Source organism: Dromaius novaehollandiae, chromosome 1 (assembly GCF_036370855.1).
Source record: "Dromaius novaehollandiae isolate bDroNov1 chromosome 1, bDroNov1.hap1, whole genome shotgun sequence".
NCBI lineage: Eukaryota > Metazoa > Chordata > Aves > Casuariiformes > Dromaiidae > Dromaius > Dromaius novaehollandiae.
The window spans coordinates 102,446,795-102,461,556 of NC_088098.1; the positions used below are offsets into that span (position 1 = coordinate 102,446,795).

Here is a 14,762-nt window from a genome sequence, read left to right on the forward strand (position 1 = left end):
AGATAGCAGTACAGCCAATATTTAAAAGACTGAAAAAGCAAGCCCATCACTCCCATGCAACATAACAGTAGAATTAACTCTTTTTGTAAACAGCATAGATTAGCAGCATACAAGAAAAAGGAAAAAAGGAAACAGAAATGACGTGAGATAACCAGAATATCAGAAAGATTCCCCAAGCAAGGAAAGGGGTGAAAAAGGAATTACTTTTCTTTTTTGAAAGAAAAGATAAAAACTGCATGTTCTAACAAAATGGTAAACATGCTTTCTTTGCTAATTTAAGCATAGCTTTGAGGACAACCTCTAAAAATGACTTGCTCGCAAGTGCTATCCTGAAGGAGAAGTATGCCACACAGGACACTGATTTGTCACTGAACTGAATGTCTATAGATAGAAATGAGAAATTATCCCTCCAGGTGATCCTCTTTCCTCTAATTTAAAATGTAGTATTTCCTCACGTCAAAGGATCCACCTACCTATATATTCTACAGTTCTTCTACCTTCCTCAAACAATTTTCACAGCACCAGAACTGGAAGAAAAAGTAAGTGATATTTTTATTCCAATTCAACATGTTTTAGAAGTGCTTTTTCCTTTCCTTCCATTTCATTACTGCTGATCCAAATTGATTCTCTTTCAACGTGTTTTCTCCTTTGGGTTTAGTCACTTCAAACAGAAAGCATCTCACCTAGCTTCACACATCTACAGCTGAACTCTTCATCCTCTTAAACTCCATTTATAGTTAGTATGGGAAAACAGGAACTTCTACTAGGGTACATACCACCTCATTCTGAATTGGACAACGTGAATGTTGTTGAAAAAGGCAAACTGTGCCCTAGAAGGATGATAATGCTACAAGCAGACATCATCACTTAGGCAGACTTATTCAGTGACTTCGCATTAGTGCTAGAAACCGTATCTTCAAATGAAGTTAAAGAACAAAGGTAAGAGATACAAAGGTAGGAGGTACAAGAAGAATGGAATATTGCACTACTTCAGAGACAGTGGAACCTAAATCCTGAGTTAAAAATACTCATATCCCAAGCAAAAAGGTGCTATGGTAACATTAATGCTATCAGAACACATACAGTTAAAGTAATTCAGAGAACTATCACTCTGCTCCAGGTTCAAAAAAATTTTATCAGAGTGTGATTACACATATAGTTCTATCACCCACAAGATGCATCTTTTGCGCCACATATAGATCAAATGCTAGTCAGGAAGTTAGACTTTAGAATTAACTTTCCCCCTCAATTAAGGAAAAAAAAAGTCTTGCCTTAAGTATTGTTATGCACCATGTCCAATAACACAGCTTGCTTTACATAGAAAATACAAGTTCAAACTTATGCCACAGAAGAATTTAAATGTTCTTAAACAAAAAAACCCCAAAACTTAAGACAACTATGACATTCATTCTTCACAGCTAGAATGCATGCTGATACAGCAATTGTGCAAAAAAAGACTAGTATGCTCATTTAGCACTTTCTGATATAAGCATTTTTTCTGCAAATACATTACAATTTCATTTAATTTTATTTCCCATATTTTTTTAAACCAAATAGTAAGAAATTTTTTGAATGGTTATTAGCCATAAAAGATTATTCTCTGCAAAAAAAATAGTAAATGAAGTAAGAACTCCTAATATGCCATTCTTTTAAAGATGAGGAGTTCTGAGCAAATTTAATTCCAAAGACGCCTTTCAAATTAAATGTACTTTCAACTACATATTTACCAGATAGAATCAAGTAACAGCCAACACCAAATCTGAAAAAAATCTGAAAAATTTCACCCTAAGTACATTTGAGGAGATGAAACGCTACTAGAAAAAATCTTCAAGGTAAAAATCACTGTTGCATAATATAAATATAAAAACTGCTACGTAACTTTCTACATATGTTCTTACTTAAAACAATTCTGAAAAAATTGAGAAATTAATGCGTTTGCTTTTTAAGTCAACACCATGCAGCTGAACGCTGAAGTTGTATTTGTAGCCAGTATAGCAAAAGTGGCCTACTTTTTAGGGATGACAATTCCAATATTTACCTTTTTCAGCCTTCTGAGACTCTAAAAAAATATGTCCAAGTCAACATTTTATTAAAACACTCTAAAACGAACGCATGACTTCTATTAAGTTAAAAATAGTAACACTCCTTAATTTAAAACTATGAGTGTAAAGATCTTGAGCTGCTTGCATCTGAACAGCTTTTTAACTAAAGGTATTAAAATCTAAAATTTACATTTGTATTTTTACTTTTTACAGAGTTATCTAATATTCCATCACTTTTCAGATAGCTTGTATGACAAAATTCTTTAACAACCATGATCATCCACTCTATTTGTCAAAGATAGTACAGCAGAGATTTCTATCACAACAGCTGTAATCTCTTAGATCAGAGGATAAATTTAAGGGTATCCACTACTCCAGTAATCCTCTGCTGACAAACACCCCCAGCTTGTATGTTAACTTGTTTTCTAACCCCAATGAATCAGAAACAGTGTGCCTGCTACAGCATGGGAGCTCTGGGCACAAAGAAACACACGCAAACTAGGTACAGGTTGAAGAGAGTGTAAGTTAAATCTTTTCTTTAAAAGAATATGATTTATAGTATTTGGATCACTTTCAAAAAATTGAGCATTCAAATAAGCAATATTTTAAGTTATGTTATTGACTTTCAGGGGAGGGCTTGTTTTTGTTATTATTGTCTCTTTAAATAAGGGATAAGTCTCTTAGTGTCTTGAGTGATTTAAGTCAACAAAACATGCACAAGACTACTAAAAATTCCATTTAAAAGCTTCATATATTAGTTCTATCTGAAAAAATAAGCACCTGTTTTCCTAACATAAGAGATTAATTCATTTGGTAGCAGGATGCAGTATTAAAGTATTGGATGGATAAAGTTCTTTGTTTTGCTTCAAAGATAAAATGTCAGCCGTTTAAGAAGAAACAAATGCCTAGAGGATTCAGATGTAGGTCTCAACAAGTGGAGGTTTCCAGCTCAGTTTTGATACATGGTATTTGCATTTTTACATCAAGGAACTCTTACTGTGGCAACAAAACCACAATTTCACATCCTTTAACAAATATGCAACAGGTCACTTACACAGCCATCATGCACATTCAAGGTTGCTTCAAGTTTTAATCTTTGGATAAATTCTCTTCTTCCTGTAAAGAAAAATATTAATTATATACTCTTTTAGAAAGATAAAACTGAAGAAGCACTTAAGAGCATATGTTAGGCACTAATAGGTAAAAACCTAAACAATACAGAACCAGAATATAGTAACTTAAAACAATTCATAATGTTCTGATTTTTCAAATGCTAAGGCAAGCATCACATTTATTAGCTGTTCCACCACCTTTAAAAAGACTGCAGAAATAGTGAAATTAACATTTCACCAGCTGATGTTTCCTCTGAAACTGATAGCTATACAGCAGAAAATAACGCTACAGTTATTTGATCAACTTAGCTAAAGACAAGTATAACAGTTTATGAAGTATGACATTTTGCATAAGAGTATAGAGGAAGAAAATGTGTTTAGGTCTCAAGTAGAAAGTGAAACATGATCCCACAATATCAGCAAAGAATTAGAAACTGATCTTCCAAGTACTGTTTACAGTTCTTCATTTCCTCTTAATCTAGAGAAGCCACCAGATTCAATTTTGTTATTAACATTTGCATTTTGAAATTCAACAAAAGCAACTGGACAGAAGTCCAGTACCATTCCACTTGATACGTATTTAAATGATAAAACACAAAGGAAGCTTTTGGAAAGAAGAAACAAAAGCAGGAGAAGAAAGAGAAAGGAGAGAAAAAAAAATCCATAAAAGCATACTGAATAACACAAGGTCCCAAGAACTTTATGTCCTTATTTCCCATAAGGGAGCTGACATGCAACTGCGCTTAAAAAAATACTATCATACTATAAGTACGGAGAGCAAAAAACAAGATGTATAAAAAACATGACCACTTCCCGAACTGAGTTCTTAGACAAATAGCTCCAACTTTCATTTAGAGCATCCACGTTTTATGAAAGCTGGTACTAATGAACCTAATAATCCCTGGAAAAGCACTTTCAGAGTAGGCAAACACTGACAGCCAGATCCTTTTGCTTAAATCATAAAAGTGTTTAAACTTTATCTTTTTCATCCTGTGTTTGTACAACCCTCAGAACAAAACTCTAGGAAATAGCACTAGAACTGCAGGGCTATGTTAGGTTGCATTCTTTTCAAATACCAAACCTACTGAATTCACTTGAAATTCACCTTCCTTATAGAAAATAAAGGAGGTGAGGAGAGAAAACTGAAATGAAAGAGAACCCTCTCCACATCTGAATATCCTAGATTTTAGAACCTGTTGTGGTCTAGCTCAAGGAAGAACCCATTTCAGAGCCCAGTGCTGCCTCTGACACACTAGCACAAATTTGAGGAAGCAATTTCCTCTCTCTACTTGTTTCCTCTTAGTATCTTTTATTTGTCTCATGTACCTAGCTCGGCACTGAAAGAGACCACTGGATACCCAAAGCCGGTCCCTCACAATCAGATTGCCACAGAGCAAATGTCTGAGAAGCAGGCACACCGTCCGTGCCACTTTCTATCAAGAACCAGGAAACATTACAAACTTCTGCAGGTACAACTGCACCTCACTAGATAGCTTTCTTGCCATGAAAAGGTATGTTTTGGTACACAGCTTTTGTTGAAACTATTAATAGTCACCTCCAAAATTCAAAATCACTCAAAAGGATTAAAAAGTATGATCAGGGACTGCAACCAGACATCTGTTAACACAGCTCTGGTACCACATTGGATAAAGATTATATTTTGGCAAAGCAGCTCTTTGGAGAAGAGATACTGATGGGGTGAAATGGTCATACAGTGCTTGCTTTTAAAGCATATCTACACCAACTTTAACAAACAAATACAGAATATACTCCCTTACTTATTTAGGATACCAGCTTTCAATATTACTTTCACTGGAAAGAGGTTGGTCTTGTTTTACTCTTATAGCTGTACACACACTTAGACTTAAAAAAATCCTTGGGATTTCATGGTAGATTTAAAGCTGTTTCCAATACCCTCTCTATATTGTTTGTGGGCTATTATTTCTTTTTATATCTAGATATAAATCAACTGGTGCACTGAGCATTCAACAGAGATAGTGCAGAAACAAAACATATGAGAAAGAGACACTGCAAAAGCGGCCACTGCACCTACTACATTCTTTTATCATTTTTCAGTACTTGGCATTTTAATCACAGGATCTCAGTAGTTTTGATTATATGAGAATATTAGCTTTCACTTGCATTTAATAGTAGTTTCTACTTCTCACAACAGCAGAGAAAAACTTTAAAACATGAATTCTTGTGTCTCAAATGCAATTGAAAAGAAAACATCTTTCAAAGATTTTGGACCAACTGAATGGCAGTACTGAAACTGCCTATCTGGGAGTGACTCAAACCATTAATATAATCAAAAATGATTACTTAAAAAGCAGGCTGCTCGATTTACTTACTGCCATGTGTAAACATCAGAACAGAAATTAACAGTAAATAAAAAGATAATGACGTAGTCATAGAAACTTGTTGCAGACAGGTCACTGCAGTTCTAAATGTATCAAGTAAAGCAAATGCCAGAAGTGATTGGAACAGCTCAGTTTACTAAACAGTAGTATTAAAATAGTAATAGAAGTAAGCCTACGTCTCAGAAGTGCTACAATTTCCATACCATTCCAGTTACCTATGAACAGCCATCACTGGAAAGATGTTAAAATTATTACATAAACTTCATCTTACACACCATGCACTATTCGTGAGAACATACATATTACCAAATGGGAATACATCTACCTAGTTCACTATCCTTTCTTCACCAGTGTCCAATACCCACTGTTTTCCTCACAGAGGAACAGGCTTTGAGCTCTGTCCTTAATGGCTGATTTCTTTATTGTACTTTTCGGTTAAACCCCCCCCCCCCGCCTTTTTTTTTTTTTTCCTCAAATCTCCAAATGACATATGCATTTTCAGTGATGATTCCTATTTTCAGATCAGTTTGATATCAATAACACTTGCTCTTGATTAAATGTGAGCTCTGTGGTGGGAACTATCATGGTGATACATACAGGTGATAAACATACTGGAGGTCCAGATGCTTACAAACCACTTTGCACAGTAGGAGTCCAATATAGTTTGCTTCTACGGTGCTATTGCAATGCAAATATGACATGGTAACACAGGACTCCAATAGGTTTACTTCATTAACAAAGCTATACTCGGCATGTTGAATCCACTGTTTAACAGTCTCATCACACTTTCACTTCCAGAACAAGAAAGTTCAATAGCAGAGGATGATTCTGGTGCACTGGGCTATACATAAAACACATCTGGAAGTGAGGTGATCTGTGCAGACAAACATATAGACCTTTGCTGAGACTCTTCTGTACAGAAGCACTGAAGGAGATTGCTCTGATGCATCTTAAAAAGAAGCAGAACAAATTATTTTCCTTCTGGTATGCACTGGCTTTAATTCAAATTATTTAAATCAGCAAGCAAGAAGCAGTAAGTGTATTTCAATTGTGTCTTCCATTGCCATTTTTATTTTCTTAAAGAAAGCTGCTGATACAATTAGTGCATGAATTGACTTTTTGTTGTTGCTAGATTAGGATTTTTTTTTATGCTAACCAGAACACACTAGCCATACGTATTTCAGTAAACATTTTCCTTGATAAACATATGTATGGTGTCTCATATATTTACACTTCACTACTTAAAAAATATGAAGCTTTTCTGTTAGCACTGCACATGCTATCATGTGGTTAGTTATATGCGATTTGTTATATATGTGACTACTTACTTAGCATGTAAATATTAATTTGGGTGGGAATTAAATACAAGCAGAAACACAATACTTCAACTGTTTCCTTATAAGCAAAGCCTCCCTTTAGTAAGCGGGGCACAAGGGGGACAAACAGGTGAAACATTTGCCTCCAAAACCCCTCCTATTTGATAAATACAGCACTAAAAGTAAAGAGAACTGAATGGATTGTTTCTAGTTTATCTTACCATTCAAACCTGGAACCAGTAGATCCCAAACATTTTTTTCCTCACCAACTCCATAAAAAAGAAAAGTTGCTTTCCTTCTTCTAAATCTTAATTTCTCATATTTGAATGAGGTAAAATACAAAATTCAAGAACTACTTGAATGAACTGATCCGAAGAAAATATCGTCTCTGCATTTGTGCTTGTCAGAAGCTGAGTTAGCAGTCAGCAAATCTAGGTTCCTGGTACTTCAACAGTGACCTCCACCAGCTCACCGGTTTGATAAAGTGTAGCAATAAATATGTAGTTGGGTTTTTTTTTTTTTTTGGTATTTAGGTCAGTTTAATATGCTAAAAATGTGAAAGTTACAAAAATATTCAAATATTAAAAAGACTGTTTATCTGCTACACTCCATACCCTCCAGCTGCATCACAACTCTCATTGCTAGACTTTGTAAAAGTCAAATAAAATCTCATCTGCTCTCCAAGGTGATAAGAATCTCGACAAATCCTTAATCCTCATTCATGTAACTAAACGGCTACCTGTTCCCTCCATCTTCTAATGAAGGTGGCCCTCTTGGCCTTCACTTCAGCTAAGACAATGGGGGAGTTCCAGACGTTTGACAAAACCTCATATATTACTTTTTCCCTCATAAGATCAGCGTCAGGACCTTTATTAATTTTTTTCACTAATGCTCTGTCCAGGCTCTGTAAGAGTGATAAATTAAACTATTTTCTTTTACCCCTAACTATGTGCCACCAGAAATTGAATAATCAGATTCTGAGAGGATGCTTCAACATACCATTTCTTATATTAAAAGAGGCCTGTTTATGACATGGATCAAGTAATTAAGCTGTCAACACAAAGACCATCTCACTAGACAGTGGAACATACACAAGGTTTGCTCTGAACCTTGTAAGGTAAAACCATCAACAATCAAGAACCACTGTGTTAGACTTCAAATAGCAATAATGACCTCCCTGTGAAGTGTTTACACATCTGAAATTTGGAAAGCAATCAAGCTAGCACTCCACTTACCCATTTTCACCAAACATTATGCACTACCGAAGCCTCAAGGTACAGTGCCACTCTCAGTACAATGATCAATAAAATTTTTAATTTGTATTATGCTAGGAATATTTCCCAGGCCATATTCTTATGGAAGGAGCACCACTTTGAGGCACCCATAATGTGAATTTAAATATGGAAAAACATGCAAAAGAGAAACTGAGGCCACTTACTTGTATTTCTTCAAAATGTTCCTCTGCACATAACTTCAAACCCACCTATGCCTTGCCACTCCTTCCTGGGGAATTATTTAAATTCAGTGTTTCGGCACGTATATAGAATTCTTATCTCACTTCTATCAAACACGAAACCAAAATACGACATTGGCTCTCATATTCCCCACCTAGAGCAATTATGACACCATTTAAGTCACAATTCTTAGTTTAGAAATTGCTAGTCAGGTGCTTTCTACTTTGACGTTTTGGCAGAGGTACACGTACATCTCTTTTGTAAGGGACTCACTTAATGCTGCATCAGAACAGATGACAGCAACAAAACACCAGGAGTTTCATGCTTCAAGCACTTAAAACCTTTGTATTTTTAAAACTGTACTCCAGAATTTTCCATTGAAAAGTAGAGCTTCATGAACAAGGTCTAAACTTGAAAGTACATCTGTGCTGTACAGAAATACAATCAAACTTTGATTCAAAGCTGCACCATCATGGTATGAGATATGAAAAGATAGCCCTTATTCTGAAAAGCACTAATAGATCCTGTTTGTCAAACGAACACTCATTTATGTCAGGCTGGCTCTTTCCAAGGCCAAGTCCCTCAGTGCTAGCTTGCTGTGACATTTGGAATGCCCTAGTTTAAAACTGAAACAGAGCCAGAATCCGTTCCCAATGCAGAGCACATGTTATCTTCCACTCTAAGAGCATTTAAAAAATACTTTTGATTTTCCAGGGTAGAGTTTGCCTACTTCTGAAGCACATTTTTACAAAAAAGTGGCCAGTTCAATTCATTTGTACACAGGTTATTTGTGCTGGATTTACTATGTCAAACTCTGCAAAGTGATTCATGACTCAACACGCAGTTTTTCCTTAGCAAAGGATTTTTGAATATTCAGTACAGCAAACAAATCTCCACATACCATATAGCAAACAAGACTCTCTAAAATATGCACCGAATTAACTTTCATCAAGGGATATCAAAATTCTCAAACATTAATTAAAATTTTTAAAAATATGTTAGCTACATATCCCGACAGTGGCCCCTTTTTTATAGGCACTGAAATTGTGGCACAGAGAACTGAAGCAATTTATCAAAGGGCATACAGTGAATCAGCAGCAGTGCCAGAAACAAAACCTATTAGTGTGACCTCCAGGCTTTTTGATCAAGGCCCGCCATTATATTTCCTTATTGTTCTGTATTACTCTATATAATACCAAAAAAAACCTAATACTATATCATAATTCTTGATTTTATTAATGTAAAAAGATTACTTTTCAAGTTACTAAGGACAACTGCTTTACCATGATCCAAGTTTAAAACTGTTAACCCAAACTCTTCTCTGCTTTTCATGATACTTTATCAAACCTACAAAGGAATACTGAATACTATACAGAAAACACAAAATATTTTAATTGCTACGAAGAGACCTACCTGCCATTTTAATATCTAAGAACTTTATTACTAAACACCCAACACCAGAGGACTTGGTATTAATCAGACTTACACTCAAATTCCAAGATACATCTCAGAAAAAGCTTCATGTTATTAAGAAACACAGAACTTTTACATATGAATGCTAAGACAGAAACTATAAAACATCAGACACTATGCCCAGAATTACAATCCAGCAAGCCTATAAAATCTCCTGATGTGTAAACTGATACAGAATTTGATCTCAGAAGAAACAACGAAACAGATACGCTGAAGTCAATAAATTTAGCTTGCTGATGTTATACATTTTAGGGTAATTAATAAGCATTTTGGAAGAGAATTCCACTTAAGATTTCTTGCTACTGAATCTGCATATTAATACCACTAATAGCACAAATAAGATTTGTTTGCATTAGTAGCAGAGTCTGTAATCAATTTTCAAGCATATTTCAGATTCTAAAACTGTCTACTCCCAAATATAAACTTCCCTTGAGCTCTATCACTGATTAGGCTACAAGCATTTGAGCCTTAAACTGAAGTAAATAATCACAGACAACTTTTTTAATTGCTGTTTCATATTTAGCATGTTTTATGCTTCAAAGAGACTTAATTCATAAAATTCCATTGCATTAATATCATTTTTAAGGTGTACAGAGCAACAAGCATTTGGTATAAATCACAACTACCCAACTCGGAGATGGCATTTATAATAGACTGCGGGCGAGCATGTTATGCTAGCAAGCACTAAGTGGATTTCATTCACAGGTACACCATATTCTGACAACTATCCTGTCCTCACCTACAGTGCCCACAGTAAAGTCTTCTGCACTGTTCTTGCCACAGATTTCAGCTCAATAGAACATAAAACAAGCACGATCTTGTGACAGAAATCCAAAGTTTTCAGCAATTTGGATACCCATTCAATTCTTTAAAGTAGCTCAGTGATCATACACAAACCACTCACTGAGATAAAAAGCACTTCATATTCTAATATTATGTGAAATATTTCTAATTTCTACAAAACAAAAGGTAAAAAACTCTGTGATAAAGCACAGAGAAACTCTATCTGTGTAAAGGACTATGGAAGACAAAAAGATCACATGTATCACCTTACTCTTCTCAAACACTATTTGAAATAACTTGTCTGATTAACTAAGCGTAACTAACATATAAAAACGAAGTTTCTGCTTTCTCTGCAAGCAGCAGAAGGTCTCTTCCAAGGAAACAACTTGAAATTCTAAGACAGATACCAACACAAAACCAAACAGTCAACACATCAAGAGAAATATACTCTGGGCTATCTTTTCTTCTCATCAAAGGAGGTTTCCATTAACTAATAGGAAAAAGAAACAATATGTAGAGTGCTGCAGAAACAGCATTACTCCAAGTATGAATGCATCCTTTCAAAAGTCTTCACCTATGCATTTATAAACTATTACTGCTATAGTCACAAATGCCTTCAATTTGAGATGTCCAGGACTGCACAAAGAAACTACTATGTCCAAAGACTAATACCGAATGGTGATTTTTAAGATCTAACCTTGAATGAACTATTGCCATAAACCATCTAATCCATAAATCTAACAGGAAGATAGTATTTGGCATTTGAAAACTAATGATTTAAGTTCTACTTGCTTGTAAAGAAACATATGCTACCACCATTAAACCGATTCTACGACTAAGCAGCACTGAAAATAATTTTCCAGCACTGAAACTATACACAAGCTACAGAAAGTTACAAGTTACAGTCTTTAGCTTCATATTTTAGAAGAAAAATTCACTTAAATAATAGCATGTAGAACATTAATGAATGTTGGGTATTTTTTCTAAAAATGCAATTAATATAATAACATAGACAATTGTTATAGCACTTTGGGAAATAAAACTGAGTATCTAATGTGACGTGTATTTTCTCAAGTAATACTAATTTGTGTAACACCCAAGGTGGATTAGGAGCTCTGTTTTTCAACAAGAACAGACGGTATCTAAGAGGCTGAAGCAGGGATAAAGACTCTACTCCAATGCAAAAACTAGACTGCTAGCAGCAGAAGCATGATCTCCTATATTCTCCCATCATTCAAACAAAATGAATACTGGAGCATGGAAAATCACTAGAAGAAAAAGCTACCAGAATCTGCTCTTAAGAGGAAGATGCTCCTAGTAGGCACATCCTCTTATGGCTGAAGATTTGTGAACTGAAAAGACTGCTGCTAGTCTTTCCATTTACTTTTAAGCATCTATCAAAGACTACTGTTTCTTCAAATCAGTCAGCAGAACTAATCACGTGATTATTTCCTGGTCCATTTTGGATAAAAGTTCTGGGGGTAAATAAAGGCCTACTATTAAAGCTGTTAAACTAACTCAACTCATATTTTTAAATAGATTAGGAAGTGATTATATCAAAGCTTACCAGCAGAACTAGAGAGAGATGCCTTCTAGCGAAAAAGCAGTTTGCCTTTCCCATCAAGATGTCCTGTCCAAACTGAGAATTTGGACAGGTTGAAACTGATTTCAAGCACTTATTATTCTGCACACTTACCTAATTAAATACACATTTTAATCTTAGGCACTGCATGAATTTTATACTGCCAGGTTTTGGGGAAGATATGAAATACATATAAATATATAATATATATACACACATACACACGCACACACCCCCCATAACAGAAATGGATATATATCCCCATGAGATTACAAATATCAACACCTGGAAATTGTCCAAAATTAGAGTTTAAAGTTCCATGACTTCAAAAGTCAAGCTGAAGTACAAGTCTGAGTCTTGCTAGTGGATGATTATCAAGCGAGACTGTGACATAACTTACATTACCATTGGGAATTTAAAATTTAAAAATCCTTGTTTTTAAAAGTTAAGTTGCTTGTTACACTATATTGCCTGTATTCATCCTCAATGACAAAAGCATTATTTAACTTAAGAGAGTCCTTTATGACTGCAGAGAATTCTCAGCACATAACAGTGTTTTAAAACAAAAACAAATGAAAAACGAACCACATTTTTTCTCAGATCTTAGAAAAGGTAAAAAATACACTATAACAATAATAAATCAGTATAACCTGAATAAAGAGGGTTTATTCCGTTTTTGTTTAACAATTTTCTATATTGATGAAGTTTCAGTAGTAGTTCAATAGAGGTCTGATAAACATCACTGCTGGTTTAGAGAGTGTTCTTTTCACAGGGAAGGGAAGGATGATCCTCTTCTTCTTTATGACGTCTGCTGAACAGGGAGCAGCAGCATCAATGATGTATTCAGTTTTATTGCAGAAAGTCTGCATACCACGAAATAAGGAAATGAGGAAAATAAGGGGATATTAAAATCCAGTGATGTGGCTCAGATTCCATCTCACGATATTTGTGTTCAATATTTAACGATTCAATCTATACTAAAGCATTTGGGACATATCTGAATCAGCATCTTGCTGAGCCCCAAAGGAAGAAAAAGCAAAGACGTGCACTGAACCAGTCAAAAATCCAGCTTGCTTTGAAAGCTGACGCACCTTATATCTGGACTGATCTTCTTTATTGCCAGAAAAGGACTAGTGTCAAGTATCAACAAGTTCTTGATACATGATCAAGTTACATCCCACTACACTATTTTGGGGACATTCACAGAACAGGAGATCAGGAACCACAAGCAAAGTCACAAGAAGTCACAGTATAGCAACACAGTAACTTAAGAGAGACTAAACACAGATCTGCTTAATGGTCTACCCTAATGTAGTTAATGGAAACAGTCCAACTAGAGGAGGGCTACAAGAAAATAAAGTCTAAATGGATCTCCCACATCATTGCCTCATCCTGAAGTACAAATCCAGTACACAACTTCTTTTTGTAAAAGGAGACAGCTTTCATGTATCCAGAGCTTATCATCACAAGATCAAGGTGCAACATAACTATAAAGCTGTCTAAAACACTCAGTATCAACACACAGGCAGTTATTTACAAAACAAGCAAGTTCTTTATACAAAGAACTGTCTTTAAAGCATAAAATGTAAATGCAATGAAATATTGCAAACAAAAATGAAGATATTTAAAGTGCACACAAATCTTTAAATCCTCCAGTTGTCTGTATGAGAAAATTCAGACTCTAAAAGTTATAAAGCAAATGTATTTGCATCGTGAGTATAATTTAAATAGCATAATTACCTGTGCAAAGCCTTGAGACTACAACACACAACATTACATATGCTTATATTACACAGCAACCATTAATGCAGATTATTAACATTTAGCAGACAGACATTAAGGGATTACCTTTATGCGTAAAAAAAGAAAAAAGTGAAGGCAGATCTGCACAATTCAACCTATGTTAAGCATGCATTACAAAACTACAGGCAACTTAAAACACCTCTTAAGCTTCTGAAGGACAGAAAATAAACAACCTGAAATAGTTGTACCAACTTTTCATCATTTCATTCCAGCTGCAGGTAGGCTAGATGTGTTTACAAGCTAGCCCATTTGGTGCCAGAAACCCCTTTCTGTTAATATTGCTTAATGCTGCATGTCTACATACCACAGCAGCAAAAAAAAGTTGGCGATTTTGAAAATCAATACATAAAAATTTAAAAAGCAGGTTCCAAAATGCAATCTAGACAGTACTATCAAAAAATAAACCAACAAAAAAAAAACCCAAAACCCCCCCACAAACAACAAACTTCAGCAGAGAAGCCCCAAAGAATACTGTATACTCTTGCAGAGAACATTATTGTTTTTCACATATTGACACTACTAGATAAAAAACACTAGTTGTATTACTATCCATCACTAACAACCTAAAAGCTAACATTGAAACTCATTCTCTTCTTTCATGACAGATTAACAGAAGGCACTGCATCATCCCAGCTCCTGAACATCAATTTTTTCTTAATAGAAAACATGCTAAAGTGATTGTCAACGCTTTTATCATTGAGTAGTAGCAAGGGTGGACAATACTAAAGAAATAGGAGCAATAGCAAAAATCCACAAATACAAATATGATCCACAAGAACAAATAGGGAAGGTGCAACTCAGAAAAGGTCAATGATACTATTAACTATAAGCAAAGAT

The 14,762-nt window shown here is 35.0% G+C and overlaps 1 protein-coding gene across 3 annotated transcripts in view; it reads right to left on the bottom strand.

Annotated features, from left to right (window-relative positions):
* The window catches only part of DCAF6 (DDB1 and CUL4 associated factor 6), a 93,395-nt gene that overhangs the window by 71,721 nt on the left and 6,912 nt on the right, over positions 1-14,762 (bottom strand). For all 3 annotated transcript variants that reach the window (XM_064522484.1, XM_064522480.1, XM_064522474.1), the window contains exon 2: positions 3,097-3,158. In XM_064522484.1, the coding sequence (XP_064378554.1) occupies positions 3,097-3,158 (62 nt within the window). The remainder of the gene's footprint in view (positions 1-3,096; positions 3,159-14,762) is intronic.